The 24937-nt window shown below is 40.8% G+C and overlaps 1 protein-coding gene across 3 annotated transcripts in view; it reads right to left on the reverse strand.

The window, feature by feature from the left end:
- Positions 1-9174: 9174 nt before the first annotated feature.
- ITSN2 (intersectin 2) overlaps positions 9175-24937 on the reverse strand; it is a 337690-nt gene continuing 321927 nt past the window's right edge. For all 3 annotated transcript variants that reach the window (XM_029596037.1, XM_029596039.1, XM_029596038.1), the window contains 4 exons: positions 22581-22663; positions 17259-17342; positions 14557-14730; positions 9175-12694 (listed from right to left, as the gene is read on the reverse strand). In XM_029596037.1, the coding sequence (XP_029451897.1) occupies positions 12537-12694; positions 14557-14730; positions 17259-17342; positions 22581-22663 (499 nt within the window). In that variant the 3' untranslated portion in view covers positions 9175-12536. The remainder of the gene's footprint in view (positions 12695-14556; positions 14731-17258; positions 17343-22580; positions 22664-24937) is intronic.

Here is a 24937-nt window from a genome sequence, read left to right on the forward strand (position 1 = left end):
GTGCATAGTTTCGGCATCTAATGAGGGCCAGTGAATCTAAAGCCTCTTGAAGGGAAGAATGGTAATGCTCTGTCAGACTCTCTGGATCAGCGTCTTGATCATCTGAGATACAGAGCCTAGGCAACCATTGGGCCACACGCTGTCATTCTACTAACTCTGCTGTGACATCGCAAAAGCAGTTAGAATGACACGGGGGGAGGGAACATCGCAACAACTGTAGTAGAGGTAGTAGAAAGTCATTCAATTTCAATTGGAGGTCATCTGCATACCTATCAGTAAATAATGGCTTTGGTATGCTAGAGAAGCACCCCTGCCCACCATCCAGAGGCAGCAGGAAGAGGACGCCAGCAACAGAGAGCTTGCACCCACTCATCGATTGGCCCACAGTCCACCCACCACCACCGAGCTCGTGCCCACCGGCTGCAGTCTCTCACTGGTGTGAGAGACTGCAGCCCACCGGCTGCAGTCTCTCACACCAGTGAGAGACTGCAGCCGGTGGGCACGAGCCAGATCCTGACTCCACCTTCACCAGAGCTGAGAAGCAGCAGCAGGGCCAGCACTAGAGGAGCCTCCCCCCCCCCCCCCCCGGAGGTAGCAGAAAGAGGATGCCGGTGCCAGAGAGCTTGGGCCTGCCCACTACCACCGAGGGAGCAAGAGCGAGGTGGCCATGCTGGTGAGAGAACGCAGCTGGCAAGAGATCGTAGCTGTCGGGCACGAGCATGAAGGAGCACAACAAAGGAGCCTGCCCCTTTGTGCGTGCCCGATGTATTTAATCTCATTCTAACCTCTCTACTTCAATAATGGAGCAGACACACCTTATCAAAACCATCCTAGGATGGGGCATATACGGAAATCTAAGGAGAATCACTAAACACAAGCAAGGAAAGAACATAAAGCTGATCTTTCCCATGATAAATAACAACTACCCTGTAATCTCCTCCTGCTTAATGTTCACACTCCTATTATTAAATGTTCAATCACTGTGAAAAAAAAATCCCACTAATAAATGAGCTGTTAGAAGATTTAAATCCAACTGTCTTCTGAATCTCCGAAGCCTGGTTGAATGACAAAGTTAATGTACTTCTAAATCAAACTGACCAACCCAACTACGGCTTTCACTTCCCTAGACCTAAAGGTAAAGGCGGGGGTAATTCAAATACTCTGTAAAAAAAAAAAAAAAAAAAAAAAAAAACATTTTAAAAACCCTCAAATTTAAACCTTACAAAGTAGAGATTAACTCTCCCTACGAGGTAGCAATACTAAACTCATCACAACTAAACACAGGAATGGTTTACTGCCCCCCCCCCCCCCCCAGAGCACTTCAAAAAGACTGCTCACCACTAATCAAATTATTCACTAAAGCACTTCCATCACCTGACTCCACACTAACTGCAGGAGACTAACCTACATGTAAATAGAACATCAAAAACTACAGCATGGGAAATCCTTTTAGATTCAATGGAAGCAATGGGATGGTCACAATTTGTAACCAATGCCACTCATAAAGCAAGACATATCCTTGAATATTTAAGAACATAAGAACATAAGAAATTGCCATGCTGGGTCAGACCAAGGGTCCATCAAGCCTAGTATCCTGTTTCCAACAGAGGCCAAACCAGGCCACAAGAACCTGGCAATTACCCAAACACTAAGAAGATCCCATGCTATTGATACAATTAATAGCAGTGGCTATTCCCTAAGTAAATTTGATTAATAGCCGTTAATGGACTTCTCCTCCAAGAACTCATCCAAACCTTTTTTGAACCCAGCTACACTATTTGCACTAACCACATCCTCCGGCAACAAATTCCAGAGCTTTATTGTGCGTTGAGTGAAAAATAGTTTTCTCCGATTAGTCCTTCTCTTATTTGTAAGTGTAAATAACCAATTCACATCTACTCATTCAAGACCTCTCATGATCTTAAAGACCTCTATCATATCCCCCCTCAGCCGTCTCTTCTCCAAGCTGAACAGCCCTAACCTCTTCAGCCTTTCCTCATAGGGGAGCTGTTCCATCCCCTTTATCATTTTGGTTGCCCTTCTCTGTACCTTCTCCATCGCAACTATATCTTTTTTGAAATGCGGCAACCAGAATTGTACACAGTACTCAAGGTGCGGTCTCACCATGGAGCAATATAGAGGCATTATGACATTTTCCGTTTTATTAACCATTCCCTTCCTAATAATTCCTAACATTCTGTTTGCTTTTTTGACTGCTGCAGCACACTGAGCCGACAATTTTAAAGTATTATCCACTATGATGCCTAGATCTTTTTCCCGAGTGATAGCTCCTAATATGGAACCTAACATTGTGTAACTACAGCAAGGGTTATTTTTCCCTATATGCAACACCTTGCACTTGTCCACTATAAATGTCATCTGCCATTTGGATGCCCAGTATTCCAGTCTTGCAAGGTCCTCCTGTAATGTATCACAATCTGCTTGTGATTTAACTACTCTGAATAATTTTGTATCATCCGCAAATTTGATAACCTCACTCATCGTATTTCTTTCCAGATTTATTTATATATATATATATATATATATATATATATATATATATATATATATATATATATATATATATATAAAAGCACCAGTCCAAGTACAGATCCCTGAGATACTCCAGTTTACCCTTTTCCACTGAGAAAATTGACCATTTAATCCTACTCTTTGTTTCTTGTTTTTTAACCAGTTTGTAATCCACGAAAAGACATCGCCTCCTATCCCATGACTTTTTAGTTTTCTTAGAAGCCTCTCATGAGGGACTTTGTCAAATGCCTTCTGAAAATCCAAATACACTACATTTACCGGTTCATCTTTATCCACATCTTTATTAACCCCTTCAAAAAAATGAAGCAGATTTGTTAGGCAAGACTTCTCTTGGGTAAATCTATGTTGACTGTGTTCCATTAAACCATGTCTTTCTATATGCTCTACGATTTTGATCTTGAGAATAGTTTCCACTATTTTTCCCGGCACTGAAGTCAGGCGCACTGGTCTATAGTTACCTGGATCGCCCCTGGAGCCTTTTTTAAATATTGAGGTTACATTGGCCACCCTCCAGTCTTCGGGTACAATGGATGATTTTAATGATAGGTTACAAATTTTAACTAATAGATCAGAAATTTCATTTTTTAGTTCCTTCAGTACCCTAGGATGCATACCATCCGGTCCAGGTGATTTGCTACTCTTTAGTTTGTCAATCTGGACTACTATATCTTCCAGGTTCACAGTGATTTCATTCAGTTCGTCTGACTCATCACCCCTGAATACCATCTCCGGAACTGGTATCTCCCCAACATCCTCATTAGTAAAAACGGAAGCAAAGAATTCATTTAGTCTTTTTGCAATGGCCTTATCTTCCCTAAGAGCCCCTTTAACCCCTTGGTCATCTAATGGTCCAACGAACTCCCTCACGGTTTTCTTGCTTCGGATATATTTTAAAAAATTTTATTATGCATTTTTGCCTCTACGGCCCACTTCATTTCACATTCTCTCTTCGCCTGTCTCATCAATGTTTTTACACTTAACTTGACAATGCTTATGTTTTATCCTATTTTCTTCAGATGGATCCTTTTTTGAAGGATGATTTTTTGGCTAAAATAGCCTCTTTCACCTCACCTTTTAACCATGACAGGAATCGTTTTGCCTTCCTTCTACCTTTCTTAATGCGTGGAATATATATGGACTGTGCCTCTAGGATTGTATTTTTAAACAATGTCCATGCCTGTTGAACACTTTTAACCTTTGCAGCTGTACCTTTCAGTTTTTTTCTATTTTCCTCACTTTATCAAAGTTTCCCTTTTGAAAGTTTAGTGTTAGAACTGCAGATTTACTTATTGTCCCCCTTCCAGTTATTAGTTTAATTTTGATCATGTTATGATCACTGTTGCCAAGTGGCCCCACCACCATTACCTCTCTCACCAAATCCTGCGTTCCACTAAGAATTAAATCTAAAATAGCTCCCTCTCTTGTTGGTTCCTGAACCAATTGCTCCATGAAGCAATCATTTATTACATCCAGGAACTTTATGTCTCTAGCAAGTCCTGATGTTACATTTAACCAGTCAATATTGGGGTAATTGAAATCTCCCATTATTATTGCACTGCCAAGTTGGTTAGCTTCCCTGATTTCTCTTAGCATTTCATCATCTGTCTGACCATTTTGTCCAGGTGGACGGTAGTATACTCCTATCACTATACTCTTACCCAACACACATGGGATTTCTACCCATATAGATTCTACTGAGCATTTAGTCTCTTGTATGATCTTTATCCTGTTGGATTCTATACCCTCCCAGACATAAAGTGTCACACACCCACCAAGTTGATCCTCCCTATTATTGCGATATAATTTGAACCCTGATATAGCACTGTCCCATTGGTTATCCTCCTTCCACCAAGTCTCTGTGATGCCAATTATGTCAATCTCATCATTTGCTGCTATACACTCTAACTCTCCCATCTTACTTCTTAGACTTCTGGCATTGGCATACAGACATTTCAAAGTGTGTTTTTTGTTTGTATTAACAACCTGCTTTTCAGTTGTTAGGGATAATTCAGAAATCATTAGCTTTGGTGATATTTTACATATAGGCACATGGACTATGTTTGCTTTAAATGGAACCTCTCTATTGGGATGCCCTTACTCTCCTGTTTCATTAGTATCCTTCAAGGATACATTTCTCCGAACCATGCACTGCTGAGTGACTGTCAGCTTTCCCCCTTGTTCTAGTAGTTTCAAAGCTGCTCTATCTCCTTTTTGAAAGTTAGTGCCAGCAGCTTGGTTCCACTCTGGTTAAGGTGGAGCCCATCCTTTTGGAAAAGTCTCACCTTTCCCCAAAAATGTCCCCATTTACAATAATTGTCTAATCAATACATCCCACAATATATTGCCCTGGTCTGACCATCAATTAATAAAAGTGGATATAACCCTTCCTCAACACAAAGCAAACAAATTTAAATAATAATCAAACTTTCAGAAGTACTTGAAGAATCAATTAAAAATAAGCTAATTGATTTTAATAAAGCTAATGCCTCCTCAGCTTTTGACTCCTGGGATAAAATAGTCAATGAGATAGCCGATAACCTAAGCCCGGTCCAGACAAAAATGTTCCAAAAAGAAAGGAATACCTCTAAACAAAAGAAACCTTGGTACAGCAAATAGCTAAGATGCACTAAACAGACACTGAGAAAAACAGAGAAACTATGGTGGAAATGCCCAGCTGCAGAATCTCTAGGAAAATACAGATCCCTCCTAACAAAATACCGAGCACAAATCAATAAAGCAAAAAAAATAAAAATAAAAATCTATGCAAAATAGATTCACAGTGTAATTTTTTAATTCCAAATTACTCTTTGAAACCATTAAAAATTTAATCAAGGTCCCAACTTCTTCCATCTCGAGTAACCACTACTTTTCAAAGAATGCCTGCCATGAATACGCCATTTTGTTAGACAATATCAATAGGTTAAAAGCACAATTCTCCACATGCTCACCAACAAAAGAACCTGAAGAAAAACATGGGCAAGCTAAATGGACCACATTCAACAGAGTAACTAAACTCGAAATTAACCATATCAATACCAAAATTAAGTCTGCTATCCACCCACTAGACCCAATCCCTGCGAGTTCCCTCTAAATAGTATACAAAGTAATCACTCAGACAATCACAACCATAATCAACCACTCACTATCAGAAGGGTTGGTCCCTGCTGGGACAAAACAAGATGTGATAAAGCCAATACTAAAAAATAAAACTGGTAGAATTGACGATTGGGACAATTATCGACCAATATCCAACTTGCCTTTTATAGCAAAAATTCTAGAAAAAGCAGTGTTATCTCAATTAGATAACCACTTAGAAGACAATACTATTCTATATCCTAACCAATTTGGATTCAGAAAATATTGAACAACAGAAACTTTACTCATTTCCTTAATGGACCATGTACTACAGGGGTTTGACAATTATGAATCTTATATCCTAATACTAATTGACTTAACAGCAGTCTTCGACACTGTGGATCGTACCATGCTATGCCATCAGTTGAAAAAACTGGAATAGATGGAAATGTGCTTAAATGGTTCTCTTCAAGTCAAATTGGGCAACTACATTTCTGACACCTTCCCAATTGATACAGGTGTCTCCCATGGTTCAGCACTCTTGGCAACACTATTCAACATTTCTATACTTCCTCTGTGTGCACTACTAGTGGAACTAGGAATCAACTTCTTATACTTGATGATATACAGTTCTACGTTCCATTCATCAAATTATTTGAAAAAACTGCATCAATACTCTTAATACATGAAGGCAATACTACAAGAACTAACACTAAACACAAAAAAAATGAAATTGTGTAGTTAAAGAGAAACTCCTCTATAGTTAAACTACCACCCCCGACATGGGTAATTTTCACATTACACCCTCAGATCAAGGAGGGGACCTAGGAATACAGATTGATGAGAAACTTACAATGAAAAAGCACATAAGCAAATTAATTAAATCAGGATACTCCAAGCTGAGAATATTACATCAGCTGAAACCATTACTAACATTATAGGACTTCTGCAGTTTTATAAACACTAATATTTTCAAACATAGATTACTCAACTCCTTATTACTAGGCCTACCTTCAGGACTATTAAAACCACTACAGTCACTACAAAATGCCGCTGAAAGACTTTTATTAGGGACAAGGAAATTTGATCACATCACGCCCTCGCTGATAACACTGCACTGGTTACCTGTACAATTCAGAATTCATTATAAAGTACTAATTTTTTATTATCATCAACGACAGAAACTCCTTCCTAATAGGAGTGACACTTCAACCACATACACCGCAGTGAACACTAAAAATAACAAAACAAAGGACTATTAATTGAACCTACAATGCAAAGTACACATCTAACACAAATAAGAGACTGAATGTTTTCCATAGCAGGCCCCAAGTTGTGGAATTCCCTACCAGACATTATGTCTGAAAACAGAAAGAGTTTCAAATGCAAACTGAAAACCTGGCTCTTCAAAAATGCAATGATCAACTTAAAATATCAATATGCAGAGAACTTCACTATCAAAACACAGAAAATGTATGAAGAATGAGCTATAAGAAATATGAGATGTAAAGCGGATTAAGAAACTTACTAATACATGAAGGTTATTGAAATGGAACTTATGTATCACAAACTACTGTCTTAGCCCCTAATTAACATGTTCTAAATGTTGTGTTGACCTAGAATATGAATATTGATTTTATAAACCATTGTGATCTTCTATTGGAATGACAGTATATAAAATACTAAATAAATAAAAATAAAAAATGATCAGAATGCCTTGAACAGCTGAGCATGAGGTGGTCAGTCCAAGGCATTTCAGTTAGTGAGCAGGGAAATGAATGGCCAGCTAACCAAGCACTGCACACAAAGATCAGATCAAATGTATGGCCCAGCTTGTGAGTAGGCTTGTCTACAAGTTGAGTCCAGCCCACAGTCTGCATAGATAATACTAAGTCTCTTGCTGAGCTTGAGAGTCTGTGTCAAGATAGATGTTAAAATCATAATAATTGCATCTTTTAAATCAGCTTTAATAGATATCTGAAGGTCAATGAATACTGAAAAACTAGAGAGAGAGCTAGAGGGACAACAAAAACAGAGGCTCCACTTCTCAGAAAAAAGACTTTCAAGGGTGAGATATCCTGAGTGGGACATAGAGTAAAATGGAGCAATGTTTTAGCAATAACCAGAAGCCCCCTTCTTTGTGCCAGCCGAGGTTTAGAAAACACATCATAGTCAGGTAGAAGGAGATGCTTTAGGATAACAGTATCAGAGGGAAGAAGCCATGATTCTGTTATGCACAAAACATCAGGGGGATTCATCCTGCAACAAGTTCAGTAATATCGGGATCTTTTTCTGGCCTGCCTGGACATTAACTAATACAACAGAAAGGTTGGGGGGGGGGGGGGGGATTATAACAGCAGAGTTAGTAGAATGATGGGGGGAGGGGACATTGCAACAGCTGAGTTAGTAGAATGACTGTCAATTTCAATATTAGCGAAGGTGCTAGGACTCAGTCTAAGTCAAGCAGAAAACCAAGAGCATAAAAATCCATATTGGCCCCTCCCAGAGATCACAGGAATCGCTTCACCCATTACACCACCCCCCACTACTATAGGAAGGAAAGAAAGGAGGTAAGTGAAAATGAAGACCCACAGCACCACAAAAACACCCAAGAAAACTACCAATCAAAAGCAGAAGAAGCAAAGACAACATAGCAAATATACAGGCAAATAACCACATGAACAGTTAGGACTGTGATACACTTACTCGCGCATGAAGGAATGCACAAGAAAGCATGCTCCTTAGTCATGCTCCATCATGCGCATGACTGAGGTGCACACACCCCAGTGCATGTTGTCTCTGGCGTCATCACGGGCAATTAATCAGGGACAGTTCCAGTCATCAAAGGGGGTGGGGTTACATGATGTCAGTGCAGCAGAAAGTTTACCCAATCCAAGTCCAAATGAACACATAAAAGACAATAAAAACAGCTCGAACCAATAGCTTGGCAGGGCAGCTGGAGCAGCAGTACAAGCAGGGAGTGCAGTGACAGCAGGAAAGCAGCAGGTAAAGCTCTGGTATTACTGAGGGCAAATAATCAGGGTCAGTTACCATCATTAAAGGGGGCAGGGCTACATGACATCAGTGCAGCAGGAAGTTTACCTAATGCAAGTCCAAATGCACATGGGGGTAGGAAATCGTAAAGGATCCTCAAACTGACAAAAGAAATCTTATTTGTAAACAATGCAATAGGCACTGCATTCAGAACCTACAGCATCACAACTACAACCAATGTAAAACCATAAAATAAAATAGGAGCAAATTGATACTTCCTCTCCATATTGTAAGGGTGGAATAGTAGATTGCTCTCAAACCTAGGTGCCATATGTAGGAATCCATGTAGTAATAGATCTGTCCTGCTCCTTCTTGCACTTTCTTTCTTGTTCCTGTGCAGAACTCTTCATATCCATAGCATCTCCTGAGGTTCTATTCTGGAACATTTGGTGGCTAAATAGGTAACAGCACCTTATTTGCATTTGGTACATATATGTAACAGTATCATGTGCAAAACCATTCCAAGCAGACAAACACCACCAAGAGTTACTCTGCTGTTTAGAATATATTTACTTATTGTATGTTGCTCTAGTTGAAATCCAGCATTTTGCAAAAATAAAAGTACATTTACAGATAATCTGCTCTCTGATTGTTCCATGTAATACAAGAGTCTCTCATGATTTAAGCGATGGCCTCAAAGCTGGAGATTGTTTCCTTTTTACTGCTGAGAGAGAGGCTTGAGGAGACTAGAAAGTCAATGCATTGCTCCTGGATCTTCTGGCCTTTGGTGACAGACAGACACAGGCAGCACAATTAGGTATATCATGGAAGCACCGAGACACTAAATGCAACGGTCATTCTGATCTGACAAAGCAGTGGCATAGCCATGGGTTGGCATTGGCCCTCCCACTTTGGGCTCAGGCCCAGCCAATCAGGAATGCCCAACACCAAACGGGGCCTGAAGAATGGCTGCCATAGACTCTTCCATCGCAGTGGCTGTAAGCGAGCCCACCAAAGCAAGGCTGCTATGGGAGCCCATACCCATGGTGGCGGAGTCATCGTCCCGCTGAAGCAAGACTGCCATGGGAGCGCATCCCTATGGCGGTGAAGAAGGCCCCGCTGAAGCAAGGCCATGCCGAAGCAAGGCCACCATGGGATAACATCCCTGTGGCGGTAAAAAAGGCTCCGCTAAAGGAAGGCCGCCATGGGAGCCCATCCCCATGGTGGCGAAGAAGGCAGCCCAATGTAAGGCCGCGGCGGGAGCCCATCCCTGCGACAGTGAAAAAGGCCTGCTGGAGTAAGGCCATCAGAGAGCCCATCCCCGCAGCAGCAGCAGAAGGGGTTTGGCAATGAGGCCCGATGCGTGCATGAGAGAACGAGAGCCTGAGTGTGTGGGTGTGTGTGAGAATGGGAGCCTGAGGATAGGTGTTTGTGTGTGAGAATGCTATTGTGTTCTATGAATGCCAATTTACATGTGCTACCACTAGATAGAATTTTTAAGAATGCATTCTTGGGCTTTTTCATGAGCCGCACCAGCCCTGTGGAATTCAATCTCAGGAGAGATTAGAAGTACAACTGATATCTGTATGTTTAGAAGGCAGTTAAAAGCATTTTTTTAGGGAGGCAAATGGTGAGCTGTAATTTTGATATATGTTTTTGATATTATTTGATTTTGTTTTATATATCATTGTTATTTCTTATATGCATTTTATTGTGTTGTTTTAAAGTAAGTATTTTATGGATGTTTTTATGTGATTTGCACTGGACCAATGTATATTGGGAAGTGGCAGAGTACAAGCTGTTTAAATAAAAAAATGAGAACGACAGCCTGGGTATTTATATGTGTGAGAATGTGAGCTAGTATGTATGTGTGTGTGTGAGAATAGTAGCTTAGGTGTGTATGTATGGATAAGAATGGGAGCCTGGGTTGTATGTGTGTGAGATAATGGGACCCTGGGTGTTTGTCTGTGTGTAAGAATGGGAGCTTGTGTGTATGTGTGAGAGAATAGTAGCCTGGGTGTATGTGTGGGTAAGAATGGGAGCCTTCATTGTTAATAAGAATGGGAGCCTGGGTGTTTGTGTGTGTTGAGAATGGGAGCCTGGGTGTTTGTAAGTGAGTATGGGAAACTGTTGAGTGGGTAATAATGGCAGTCTGGGTTGTTTGTGTGTTTCCTGGCATTAAGCTGTGCGATGTGCCTGAAATGGCCATAATGCAATTTGCATTAAAGATTGCAAATTACTCTGGGGAGTAATTAGCAAATTACTCTGGGGAGCTAATAGCTCGAGGTGAGGTGTTGATGGTAGTTTAGGATTTAGGGGCCAGTTTTACATGCAGAGTGAGACGTATGAACAACATAGCACACCTTGGTGAAGATTTGACGTCATTTGAAGTGAGCAAAGTCTCACAAAGATGAGATTTCTACTATGTTCTCTTACCCTACCTTGATGGACTCAAGCTATGAGTCCATCAAGGTAGGGCATGAGAGGGGGTAGAGAGATGTAAAATTTACCAACAGAAATATCAATTTCATAAAATGCATGCATCTACGTTGCTAGGCAAAACTAGACTTGTGGAAGAGTCTATTTGTGCCACACGTAGGTCCTGCACTGCTAAGGCAGCTCTTGGTCATAGCTAGGGTACATCATTCATTACTTTTCTTGTTCTAGCAGAAAGCACTCATGCCTGAATGCCTGAGCCCCGCCAGCCCTTCAGCTCTCCTCAAACACTTTTTAAAAACAGTTATTGTCATTATTGTGCAGGGCCCAGTTATACACGAATTCTAAAGATGCTGCAAAACATCTGGCACTTTAACATGAACTTATTTATACATCACCTGTAGATATATTATACATAAAAAATGTAAAAACTTTGCCAGTTCAAAATAATTACATTTTGCCTTGATGGAGCTTCAGGCATTCATATTTTTAAACATTTTAAATACTCAGCTGATAAAAGGCCACAAGCTTTGCCTTTGAGTCTCACGTCTCACCTGACACACATGTAAATCTCCTACAAAGGCCTGGCTACCTCCTACTCTGCAAGTAAATTACAAACATAAGCAGAAATAATAGGAAAAAAAGGTTTTTTTGTGGTTTTTTTTTTACTTTATATACATGTTGGCAATACCAAATCTGAGGGGTGTGCATCATGCATGAATATCAACAAAACAAAGCAACATTTTATACAACTATTTTACATTTCAGAATAAAACACTTGAAAAATATTCTTCCACATTATTACAGGTCACAGTATTTAAAATAGATCAGCTCCTATTCTAGTCAGCATTAACATTCTGTGTTGCTGTATTTTTTTCAGCATAAAATGATCTCCAAAAAGATTAACTGTCAAAAAAAAATATTCCTCAAATCAAGTTACAATTTCCTATTCAGTGTTGAACAGTCAAGTAAAGAAGTACAGCTGATTTGTATTAAAGTGAAGCATGACAAGTGCTATCTGCACTGTGCTCCTATATTTTATGTCCTGAGAAGGGAAACATTCCAGTGGATAGATTTCTTCTTTTAAATGAATGGCCATAGTGTCAGAACTATCCCATTCCTCAGTGTGTTCACCACAATCAAAGTGCTAACAATTGTATACATACAGCTTGATGGCAGATTCCTAATTAAAACTCATTACGGCCATGAAAAAAAAAAAATGCCCCTGGCATCTGTATTCAACAACTAAAAACATTTCAATGTCAAATAGTAAAAGGCACTGTCCTCCACTGTTCCGCATGTCTGCATGACTCTGGCATTTGCATAGATTGTGACAAATTCAATACGCAGCCCAGACTTCATGTCAGCTCGACTGAATTCAGAGATAGGGACTGGAGCAGTGGACACCTGTCAGCAACCCACACTTCATGTGAGCAATGGTTCAGAGCAGCTCTATTATTAGAGGCCAAAGTCGTTTCTTAAAGGAGCATCTTCTGCGCAAACAACTGCAGGTCAAAGCGCACCCAGACTTCCCCCGTCGGCACTTCATGCAGCAGTAAACGCTTCGTTGTGGGTCCTTTGCTTTCTTGCTCAGTTCGGATTTTTGCTACTGGCACCTCAGTACGACCCAGGAAGTCTGTTGAGAGGTGAAGAGAAACATGTTAAGCATGGGCTACGCTTATTTTGAACAACAGAGTTTTAAAATAACACTTGTAACCAGATTAGGAGCAATGGCTATACTTCGGCTGCTAAAAAGGTAAATGACTTCAAGGTATGGATGAAAAGTACAAGGAGAGACACAGGGTCAAAACCCCCAGCATGTGGAAAGTGGGTGGAAATCTTTCAGTACAAACCCTGTAGTATGTTTTTGCATGGATAAAATGGCCTACCCTGCCAAAATACAATTTTTTTTTTTACTTTTGAAATAAAGAAGTCTACATTAATATGCATTTTTCTGTTTGCTCAGCTAATATTTATGTGAAGTATCAGTGAGGTTAGAGCACAGCATGATATCATAAAACACCAGCCTGGAGAATGGTTCGTGCTCAGAATTTCTGTACAAGATGCTGGAAACAGACTGCTTGATTTTTCTAAGCTATTTATTTATTATTAAAGAAAGCAACACAATGACTGTACAGCACTGATACCCACTACTGTAAGGTGACATAAAACTGCTAATCTGGCATGGTGAAATCCAGGTTTGTTTTTGTCAAGTTTAAGTATTATCCTGGCATATTGCAGAAATTAATTCCAATGGCCAGAATCAAGATATTCAAACTGATAAAATCTATTCAAAATAGTGATAAGGAGCTCAAAATGCAGTTCCCAAAGGTATTACCACCAGATTATCTCTCTATATTAGTGTGTACAAATTTCATCAATGGCACATGTAAAAGATAGGGAATGAGGCTGCTTAGGTTTAGAGGATGGCACACAATTTATTTGATATAATGGGTGAGAAAAATCAAGCATATTTATCAACTAGCATCATGTGACAGTGCTTCAAAATCCTTTGATGCATACGAGATACCACCCAGTAGCAAGACAGCTGTAAAAATGGCAGATGACATCAAAATGGGCTCCAGTCTCATGACAATTTAAAGCTACATATTTCAACAATTGAAACAAAAAAAATTTACATGAAATGCTGCCTTTTTTTTTTTTATTTCAAAAGTTAAAAAAAATTCACATTTGTGGATCCCAGAACATTTTATAAGTGCATTTCCCAAGTGTTAAAGGCAATTTAACCTTTAGTGTATTCCCTAAATCCTTGAATGTTCACCCTATTTCAATCTAGGATGCCTATTTCCCCTTCCTGTTGTAATAATGCACACTATTTGTTCCCTTGCTTCCTCCATACTGTGTGTAAGTGCCAGCTTAGAACACATGCATTCCTTCCATCTGTACACAGGCCTCAGTTTAAAATTCCTTCTTAGAAGTGGTTTATAAATTAAATCCACACCATAGATTAGAGCTACATTACATTAGCATTCCACTGCATAAGACACCTTCAATGATATGAGAGGCATGCTAAAAGCCAACTAGCTGAGAAATCACAGAGTATTCCCTGGGGAAAGACCGGAGAGAAGCACAGTCATATAAAAGGAATAACTAGTTAAATGGTCATTTATGTTATAACTTCTTTGATATAATAAAGTAAGAATAGGAAGCTTTGCCTATATGCATTCTCACCCTTAACAGGATCACTTAGCTTAAACCGTAAATGTAGATTACTCACTGAAAGATGCTTGAGGGGGGACTTTTACTAGTCCCAGAAACTTGTATCTTTACATTTCTTAGCCTTATAAAGCTATCATCATCATTCTCCATCCACCTACTTGGTTAAGTTCCAACCAATTTTATTTCTGGTAGTGCTAAAATTTTTTTCCACTATCAGTTGCAAGACAGATCATGGGGAGATTAAGTACCACAGATCCAGTACTATAATTTTTCTGGACATGGGCTTCTTTATATCATCAACTCATCTAGTAAACATACCATCAGGAGAAAACTGATCCCGGTCAAATACAGTGATACACAGCACATCCTGGTATAAGTCTCGGATGAAGAACTGACAGTTAAAATTCCACTTTGGACTCAAGGTGTCCTGCATAGTCCTGGTAGTGTAGCTCTGGGATCCCATGCTGATTTCACAGTACGGATTGCTCTTTCCTAAGCAGAAAACATTAAACAGATTTGTTTTACCCCTTACTAGACAAAATAAAATAATACCCACTACATGTGTCACAGGCTCTCTGCAAGTTCCTTTCAAATACTATATTGATTCCACAGTACTGTAAGCTTCCATTTTAGAAATCACAATTCACAGGCAGGCCTTAGGGCTGTGGTACAGGAGACCTGGATTCAACTCCTCAAGTTGCCAGGAGCTGCAAATGTTGTGCAGGCAGCCATCAATGCTCCCGGGAGTCTCTGGATATAGGCACAGCGTGTGTACTACATCTGATCTCATGTTTTTGAGTCTGTTTCTTTGCTTGGACTTAACCAAGATCAGTTAAAATTTGTACACAAGAACTTTCAAGTGCTATTAGTAGAAAACATAAGGAGAGAAATAGATAATTAGACTGGATGCACTTCATTCCACGGCTATGAACCAAACTGATTTTCTGCCTTCTTTGTGAAACAGCTTAAGCCACATGATTATTTGCACATTTTATATGGAAATTGATGCAATTGGATTCGATATTTTAGTTTTTACATATATATTTTTTTAATGCTGGACACTAACCTACATAAGATGTGCATAGAGGAGCAGCGACTTATTTTAATGATACATTATTTTTTAATAATAAAATATTTTTTGATACTGTGTGCATGCACCCAAATTGTGTTTTGTTTCTGCGCTTTTTGGCTCTCTGGAATCAGTTGTTATATCATAGTGCTTACATTTTGGGCATTGCCCTGTCCAATAAGAAGTTACCACAACTAGCAAAAAATCCAGTTTTCTTCAGCAGCAATACAGGTTACTAGAGCTCCACACCTTTAAGAATGGAAGATAGCACCATCTACTACATGACTTGACTGAAAGAAAGGGAAGCCAGTCTGACAATGATATCTACATCTGAAGAACATGCAAAGAACAAAACAGATCATGCTGGTTCAGTTAAAGATTTCAAGACCAGTAAAGAATCCAGTTGCACTGTTAGTTCGCAGGCAAGATTTTATTTAAAACATTTTTAACCCATAGGTCCAAAAAATGCTCCTTGCAAGGTACAACATAGCACCCATAAATTCTACAAACAAAGTGATAAAACAGAAAATAAATGAACATTGGCTGCTTTATAGTCATCACAAAACATCCTCACACAGAGTGTTCGGTGCAACACAGAAATGAATACAGCACCAGAAGCACTATCAGCCTTCAGTCATGTACCAAAAGTCAGGTGGAAGAAAGCAGCTTTAACTGCCTTCCTAAATGTTAGATAATGTTCCTCAAAAAGTGCATGCCAAAGAAGAGGAGCTACAATGGAAAAGCCTCAGGACCTAATTACATTCAAACGAGCACGGCTAACAAACAACTACAAGTATCATTTTATTCTCAGACCGAAGACTTCCAAAGGGGACATAAACAGGAATGAAATCCCTCAGGTATACACAGCCTATGTTGTGAAGTGCCTGAAAAACCAAAGTCAGCAATATAAATTCTGTAAGCTAAATCGCAGGGGGACAGTCAAAGTTAAGAAGCAAGGGGGTGATGTAAGCCTTATAAGGGTCTTGTGATATTGGTCTAACTGCCACATTCTGGATAATCTATAGCACCAGTAGGAGCATGCCAGAAGTACCACAGAAAACAGAGGTACAATAAGCTAGGCCAGATATAACCAGTACTTCGACAATGGTATCAAGTCTTGGGGAGATATATTAATGGCCCTAACTTCGCAACTTTTTTCAATTTAAAGAAGGCAACACATGCAATAGCGTAGGCTTGAGGCTTCATAGTGCGATTTTGATCAATCGATCATACTGAGGTTTTGAACCTTGGTTCAGAGGGGGAAAAACCACATCACCTAATTTCACCATCTCACCAAATGTGAGTATGTGAATTGTTTTGAAATGTTATTTATTTAATCTGATTTTAATGTTGTACTAAAATCTCCCTAGAACAACATGGCGGAATATAAATGCTTATAAATACATTATAAATAAATGTTTCATTTGAGGAACAGCTAATAACCATTGCTTCAGACTTAACCAGGTTCAACCAAGGAGTTTCATTTTAACCAATCTTGAATAGTGCTTAGACAGGCTTAGTAGGTATCATAGAGTTAGTTGCAGGAAAAGGAAAACACATGCTGGATGTCATCAGCATATCTATATGAAATCCTGCAACTAAGAGATGACAAAATGGGAGCAGGAAAATGTAAAAAAAACCCAAAAACTGCTGAGATGACCTTTGAGGTACCTTTGTATTAAGACCTTTGGGCAGAGCCATCTGTGAGCCAACCTAAAACTGCTGCACACAATCAGACAAGCTGGGCAATCTTAAACCATCTCTTTGTTGAAAGAAATCAAAATATACAATGAGCAAAGTAATTGCTTCATGCTCTTCTAAAAGCACTATACAAATATTAATACATTAGGTAATAAAATATGAAATTATAATTTGTAATCCCGTATACTAAAGCTGTAATACTCTCTCTGGTGGGTACGTGCTATGAGAAGTAAAAGGCACAGAGCATTACCGTTGGGTTTACAGGCCTTTAATTCCGTTCCTTCGATCACATGTACCATCAGGCGTCCTATCCCGGAGGATTTGTGTGAGCGCGCTGCAAGGGAGAAAGAGAAGCGTTTAACTTCATCTCATCAACTCTGGAGAGAATATTATCTAAGAAAATAACTTGAAAGACCCTAGGAAAAGTTATTCTTTTAGAAGTTTTACTTTTGAATTCTTCCAGACTGTTTTTCCTTTCTGGATGATTCTTGCTCTGTGTTTACATGTAAAGGCGTTTTTACAGTTTTCAGATTCAGTGACTGTTATGGAGGTGGTAAAAAAAGAAAAGCACTCGTGGATAATTAAAATAATCTTATTTAAGACTTTTTAAAATCCTGACTGAGACAATATAAAAAATCACTTCCATAAAGGATAAATTTGCCATACAAATTGGATACATTAGCATGGTTGCCATGTTAGTCTACTTAAATGTCCTGAAATAAAGGTCAATAAATAAAAACAAAATGGAAGATGCCTTTTTATTGGACTAATACATTCGCCTGACTAGCTTTTTGGGCTCTAACACTTTCTTCCTCAGGTCAAAACTGAATGTTTTGTTTAATTACTACTACTTAACATTTCTATAGCACTACTTGATGTACATAGCACTGTACAAAAAACACATAAACAATCCCTGTACAGTAGAGCTTACAATCTAATCAAAGCAAACAAGGAAGGCAAAAGAGGCTTGGGGAATTTCATTTATTAAGACAATGATTAAAAATTAATGAGGCTGTAAGTGGGAGAATCAGGGGTTAAAATGTAAAAGCCGCCTCAAAAAGGTGTGTTTTTAGATGGGATTTAGAAAAGGCAAGAGAGGGAGCATGAGGCACCAGCTCAGGAAGTCTATTCCAAGCATATGGTGCAGCCAGCTGGAAAGCAGGGAGTCAGGAATTGGCGGTAGAGGAAAAGGGCATGGATAGGAGTGACTTGCCTGATGAGCAGAGTGTACGAGGAGGAGTGTAGAGAGAGATAAAGGGAGAGATAGTGAGGAAATGCAGCGTGAAGGCTCTTGTACGTGAATAAGAGGAGCTTGAACTGCATGTGGGAACAGATAGGGAACCAATGTTGTGACTTAAAAGGAGCTAGATGGGTGTAGTGCCTTTGGCGAAAGATAAGTTGTGCAGCTGAATTTTGGATTTATTGTAGTGGAGAGAGATGGCTCACTGGGAGCCCTGTGAGGAGCAGGTTGCAATAATTAAGCAGTTGGTGATGGGAGAGTGGATAAGGGTTCTGGTAGTCATGTTCAGAAAGGAAGGGATGATTTTGGTGAAGTTATAGAGAAAAAAAATGGAAGATTTTAGCAGTGTTTTGGATGTGTGTAGAGAAGGAGAGACAGAAGTTGAAATGACTCCAAGGTGACGGGCTAAGGATACTGGGAGGAATACAATGTTATCCACAGAAACAATGAAAGGAGGAAGAGGGGACATGGGCTTGGAGCACAGATAAGGAGCTGTGTCTTGGCCATGTTTTGGGTAGTCATTCAAATGCTGTTTAGCTGGATAAATTGGACTTACCTGGCTAAACGGCTACTGCTGGATATCCGGCTATACCACTTAGCTGGCTAAATAGATAACTATATAGTGAGTGGGCATAACTGGGTAGTGCTACCTATCCAGCTAATTTAGCAGGATAAGTAGCAATATTCATAAGTTATATGTGGCCCACAGCAGGTCTAAAGTTAGCCTGATATGCTTATCTCGCTAACTTTAATACTTATCCGGGTATATTCAGTAGTATAGCCCTGCAGCTGAATATTCCTAGTCCTGGGGGAATTCTGCGCTACTGTGGAGTGCAGAATTTGTGCAGAATTCCCCCTCTGTGCAGAATTGCCAAATTTTCTGCGCAGAAAATGGCAGAGGAGACCCCGGCATGCTGCGAATGGTGAGCGCGAAGATGAAGGCCCCGGCATGCCATAGGATGCACTCTGCTTGCGGCAATTATGAAGGTCCTGGTGCACCATTCGTGGCGAAGATGAAGGTCCCTGTGTGCCGCGGAGTGTGCTCCACTCGCAGCGAAGATGAAGACCCCGGTGAGAGTGAATGTTTGTGTGTGTGAGAGGAGAGGGAGAGGTGTGTGAGAGGGGGGAAGAGGCTGTGAGAGAAGAGAGGGGGTGTGAGGAGAGGGGAGGGGGTGTGAGGAGAGGGGAGGGGGTGTGGGGGAGGGGAGAAGGGTGTCAGAGAGGGGAGGGTGAGAGAGAGCAGGGGGTGAGAGCAGGGGGTGTGAGCGAGAGCCTGGGAGGTGAGAGAGTGGGAGGGGGATGCTTGAGTGTGAGTGCCAGAGAGAGAGGGAGCTTATATGAGGAGATTGTGAAGGAGTGTGTATGGGTGTGAGAGATTGGGAGCTCGTGAGTATGAAAAAGGGATCATGTGTATGTGAGGGTGCTAGCCTGTGTGAAGGGATTGTGCATGTGTGAGACAGAGCCTGTGTGAATGGGTGTGTGAGAGAGAGACATAGGTAGCCTGTGTGAGGATGTTTGTGTGAGAGAGAAAGGGAGCTTGTGTGCGGTGTATGCAAGAGAGAGGGACCCTGTATGAGGGGATGTTTGTGTGCAAGAGTGTGAGGGAGCCTGTATGAGGATGTGTGTATGTGTACTAGAAAGAGGGAGCATGTGTGTGAGAGAGGGAGGGACAGAGGAAGCCTGTATGAGAGGCAGTACTGAGAATGGGGTCAAACTCTGGGACTAGTGATAGAGTGGAAGGGGTTGAGCCTAGAGGTGGAGGAGAGAGATACTGGCAGGTGGAGGAGTTGGGGCCTGAGGGGGCAAACAGCCAGGGGAGTAGGGAGAGCGAGTGGAAGGGACACTCTTACAATTAATTTCTAGGGAAATTCTACTCAAAATATTTAAAATTCTGCATCTCTAAGTAATAACCTTTTTCTGTATTAATTTAAAATGTAATTAAAGACTTTCATGTAAATTGTGTTATTTTCACCAATATAAAGTTTGCAGAATTTTGCAGAATTTTAAGTTTTTGTGCGCAGAATTTCAAGTATTTGTGCACAGAATTTCAAGTTTTTGTGCGCAGAATCTCCCCAGTAGTATATTCTGTATAAATTAGCCAGATAAGTCTTTCCTGACTAACTTTCAAAGCCAGACAAGTTTAAATATTGGCTTTGATGAGTTTAAGGAGGCAACAATGTCAGACAAGCAGGCTGAGATCTGGAAATGGATTCCTGATGAAATTTCTGGTATAGAGAGGTAAATCAGGAAATCATCAGCATAAAGATGGTATTAAAAGCCATGAGAGGAAATCAGAGCACCAAGGGAATTAGTATACAGACAGAAGAGAAGAGAGTCCAGGACAGAACCCTGAGCCACACTAGTTGATAATGGGATGGCAGCAGAGGAAGATCTGCTAGAGGAAACATTAAAAGTGCAATAGGAGAGGTAAGAATTGAACTAAGATTGGAGAGAGTCCTGAAATTCAAGTGAGGACAAAGTATCAAGGAGGTGGTGACCAAGGAGGTCAAGGAGAATAAGGACGGAGATAAGTCTTTAGTTTTAGCCATAAACAGGTCATTGAAGACTTTCCCAAGGGCCGTTTCTGTGGAATGTAGAGGGTGAAAACTAGATTGGAGTAGAATAAGAATGGCTTGAGATGAAAGGTCAAGACAGTTTGGAAGCAAAAGGAGGAGGAAGATGGAACTACAGTTGGCAGGTTCAGGTAGGGCCCACTGAGGGTTATTTGAGGAGTGCTATGATCACAGTATGTTTGAAGGCAGCATGAACAGTAGCAGTGGAAAGTGAGAGACTGAGGATATGACAGATGGAAGGGATGACTGCAGTAGAGATAGAGTGGAGGAACGGGGTGGGAATGGGGTCAGAGGGACAAACTGTGAATTTGGAGGAGGAAAGAAGATGGGCAGTTTCCACCATTGTGACTGCAGAAAAGAAGGAGAAAGTGGTGGAAGCCAGGGAAAGAGTAGAGGAAAGAAGTAGGGGAAAGGGAGGTAGAGTTGACCTAGTTGCGAACTAAGGACTAATTTTGTGAACCTTGTCCCGGAAATAGTCAGTCATAGTGTGGACAGAGTGTGTGTGTGGGTGAAGGAAGTTTGAGGAGGGAATTGAATGTGGCAAAGAGATGGCAAGGGTTGAATGCCATAGAGTTTGGCAGATGGATGTTGTAGTCTTGCTTGGCAAGTGCAGCGGCACACAGGAAGGAGGTCAGCATGAATCTGAAATTTATGAAATTGGCATGGGATTTTAGACAGATGTTTTGCAGATTGGGTACTGAACGCAGAAAGCAGATTCTAGGGGTGAGCCAAGGATGGTGTTGGCGCCCCCTTTATTTCTGCCCATAGGACTTGGGAATTTTGTGGTTAATGGGATATCAGCCAGGAGAACCAGTCTGACAAAGATAAATGCAGTGACACCAGTGCATAAGATCTTTAAGTTAACAAAGTTTTACTATATTTGCACCCAACTTCTCCACACAAGAGCTGCAGTTCAGATTAATTACAAATGTTAAAACAAGTACAGTGCAAAGCTGAGAAAGCATGTCCTTTTGAAAATGAGTTCATATTTGTGAGAAAGTTTCTCTGCACATTTTTTTTTTTTAACATCTCTCTATATTTCCACCCTCTCTGATCCCTTCTGCACTTCCCATTTTACGCTGCAATTACACAGAGGATGGGGAGCAGCGTCTCATTAGTAACCGAAAGTCAAATTCTAAAAAAATGAACAAACAAATAAATAATAAACAAAAGGAAAATACATACATACATAATGCAAAGCCAGTTCTTTCCTGATCTGTGTGTGTGGACTCATGTTATTATCAATGGCAAAAAGCTACTGTGTTTGATGGTGTATGCTGTTGGACAGATTTGACTAGATTTAAAGGTTTAACAAGACAAAAACTCAATTTTCTATTTAGAGAGGTGAAGTCTGCAGTTCCAAAGTCAAGCATTGGCCATCTAAATGGGTGAGATCCACAAACTCTTTGAAAGCAAGCGAGATATTACCAGTGGGAACAGAACTTAAGGATAATTATCTAGTAATATCCACTACTACTTTACTATTGCACATTATCAGCTTGCCTTGCAAAGTCCAACATTAAGAACAATATAAATGTAATAGAATATTCAAGTCCGGTGCTTGCCAAGCAATAACTGCCACTGACGTAATCTTAGAATTTGTTAGAATAAGAGAATGCAGTGTGGAGGGGTTTGCAGCACTGAAAGATAATCACGTTACTACATCCAGATCTCCGGGCTGCAAGACCTGGACTTTGCACAAAACCAGCAGATCTGCACTTTCTTACCGTGTAAAAATCGTAAATTGTACGGACAGTACCTTGATAAGCTGCTTCTCTTTTCCTCTTTTCTGTTTCAATGAAGAGTTCTGATGCGGCCTTAATCTTCTGGACCCAGGCAGTCCTACAAAAGGTCAGCGGGTTAGTGGATCTAGCACTATGCTGCACGGTTCATCAGACCACATCTTTTTAATCATGGTTTATGCTCTCAGTACGATAAGAAAAGTTTGCCTGGTTGTAGCACAGCACCCATACCACCAGATATTTCACACTTCTGTACAGGAACAGAACTAATTACTGCTGCTGGCAAGATACGCTTGGTAACTACTTCTGCCCTACAGTAAGGGGGGGGAGGCAAAAGAGTGCCAAACATGAACATTTGGAAGGGAAAATGGAAAAGATCGGGGAAATATTAATCAGAATCACGATTCTGAGAGGATGGTGAATACTGGCAACAGAAACCAGCACGAGCATGCATTCAAACTGATGGCTGGTGCATATGTTAAGCAGGGTAATACAGTCTTATGATGCCTCATCCACATGCTAACAAGCTTGAGGGAACAGGCTAGTTGACCTTTGGCTCCAATAATTTTCTGGCCAATTTTGTTTCCGATGGGGGAGGATTTCCCTCCCTTAATGTTGCAATTGTTGCCTTGTCAATCATGTTGACACTTCATACTCATAGGACCATTCAGCACCATCAAAAGGTCATAGGAATTTATCCTAAACTCAAAGGCATTTAAGCCAGATAACTCAAGTTCGAGCACTTATCTGGTTAGATTTTAGCCAGATTTATTAAAAAAAAAAAAAAAAAAAAAAAAAGGCTTTCTGGGGCATCCAGTTATTCGTCTACATACCTGATTCACTAAGGATTTTTCCTAAAGACACAAAATGGGAGAAAAAACCTTAACGAATCTGGTGCTTAGCTGATTTTCATTTGTAACTGGCTAAGTTAGCTGGATAACATAGGCCTCTCTCAGAGCCCAGTCCTAAAGATATCTAGCCTCACATGACCAGATAACTTTAGACTTAACTGGTTATATTCAAAAAGGCCAAAGAGTGCACCAAAAAATGATAAAAAGTCCCACAGGCCTTATAGACTGATGCAAAGACTCACACCCAATCACCCATGGGCCCTGCTGGATCAAGCCACTTCTACCCCACAAAACTACTCAGACAGCATTTAAAAACTGAAAGTGGTAGGGGCCTGGGGCCTGGGGCCTGCCTCCCCTATACCCGTGCTCGCTCCCTGAAAGATCCTGACTGGCACTTTATGTTGCTACTGACAGCAAGACTGGACAGCACTGCTGTCAACAGCAGCACAAAAGGCAGGGGAGAGGGGGAGAGGACACTGCGATCCCAGCAGAAGAGAGGGAGTTTTCCCAAGGTACTGAGAGGGTGGAAGCCAGAGGATGGGTTAATCCATAAAACCTATGCTGTACTGGGGAGTGAGTGAGTGAGGTGAGGCTGGCCCTGGACCCCTCTGCTTTCAATTTTTAAATACTATTGGGTTTGGAGGTTGTGGGGAGTCTGGGCCCGCAGGGCTCATTGGTGACAGATTAGACGGAGGTCTATACTTCCAGCCATGAGACCTGCGGGGGTTTGTTTTGTTGCACTTTATGGCCACTTAATGGCTATATTCCTTTTTGAATATGGCTGGTTAAGCCTACACTTATCCTGCTACATCAGGCTGAATAACTTTAGGCCTGCTATGAGGCATACCTAAAGTGATCTGGCTAACTTAGCTGATACAGCTGAAAGTCAATTGGTTAGCCACTCCAGAAGGCCCCTAGAAGAACCTTTATTTTATCTGGCTAGATTTGGGCTGGATAATGACTTATTGTGGAAATTCAGTGGGACAATTCTATTTGGAGGTGAAATTACTGTGAGACGAGTACAGACAGAATCATTTCAGGGGGAGAGACTGAGTACTGGCACAAAAGTTAAGAGAGTATACTCTATCCCCTATACTCAATAATACATCATATTACACATAGGGGAAATATACCTATTCAATAATCCCACTATATTAAACATCCTCATATTTTATTTTGTAAATGTTTTTGAATAATAAAAATGATGCTGGGGAGAGCCGAGGAGAGGAGAGAGAAGGGCTCAAACCAGCTTACCATCTGCCACACGAGTGCTTTTCCCGATAACATCGCTGAGAACAGCTGGGAGACTCGGCGTGAGAGAAACCTGGGACTGACGTCATAGGCAAGCGACTGCCTATAAGAGCAGGCTCCCTGCGGCGCACCTCGCCGCCGGCGCGCCTCCTAAGCCGCGCGCTCCAAAGGGGCGCCGGCTTTGTCCGGCTTCGTCCGGATAAGTTCGGTAAGTTGGGGGATACTACTGGTGAAACGGGAGAGGGTGTTATATTTGTTGATTAAATTGGGCG

Source organism: Rhinatrema bivittatum, chromosome 3 (assembly GCF_901001135.1).
Source record: "Rhinatrema bivittatum chromosome 3, aRhiBiv1.1, whole genome shotgun sequence".
Classification (NCBI taxonomy): domain Eukaryota; kingdom Metazoa; phylum Chordata; class Amphibia; order Gymnophiona; family Rhinatrematidae; genus Rhinatrema; species Rhinatrema bivittatum.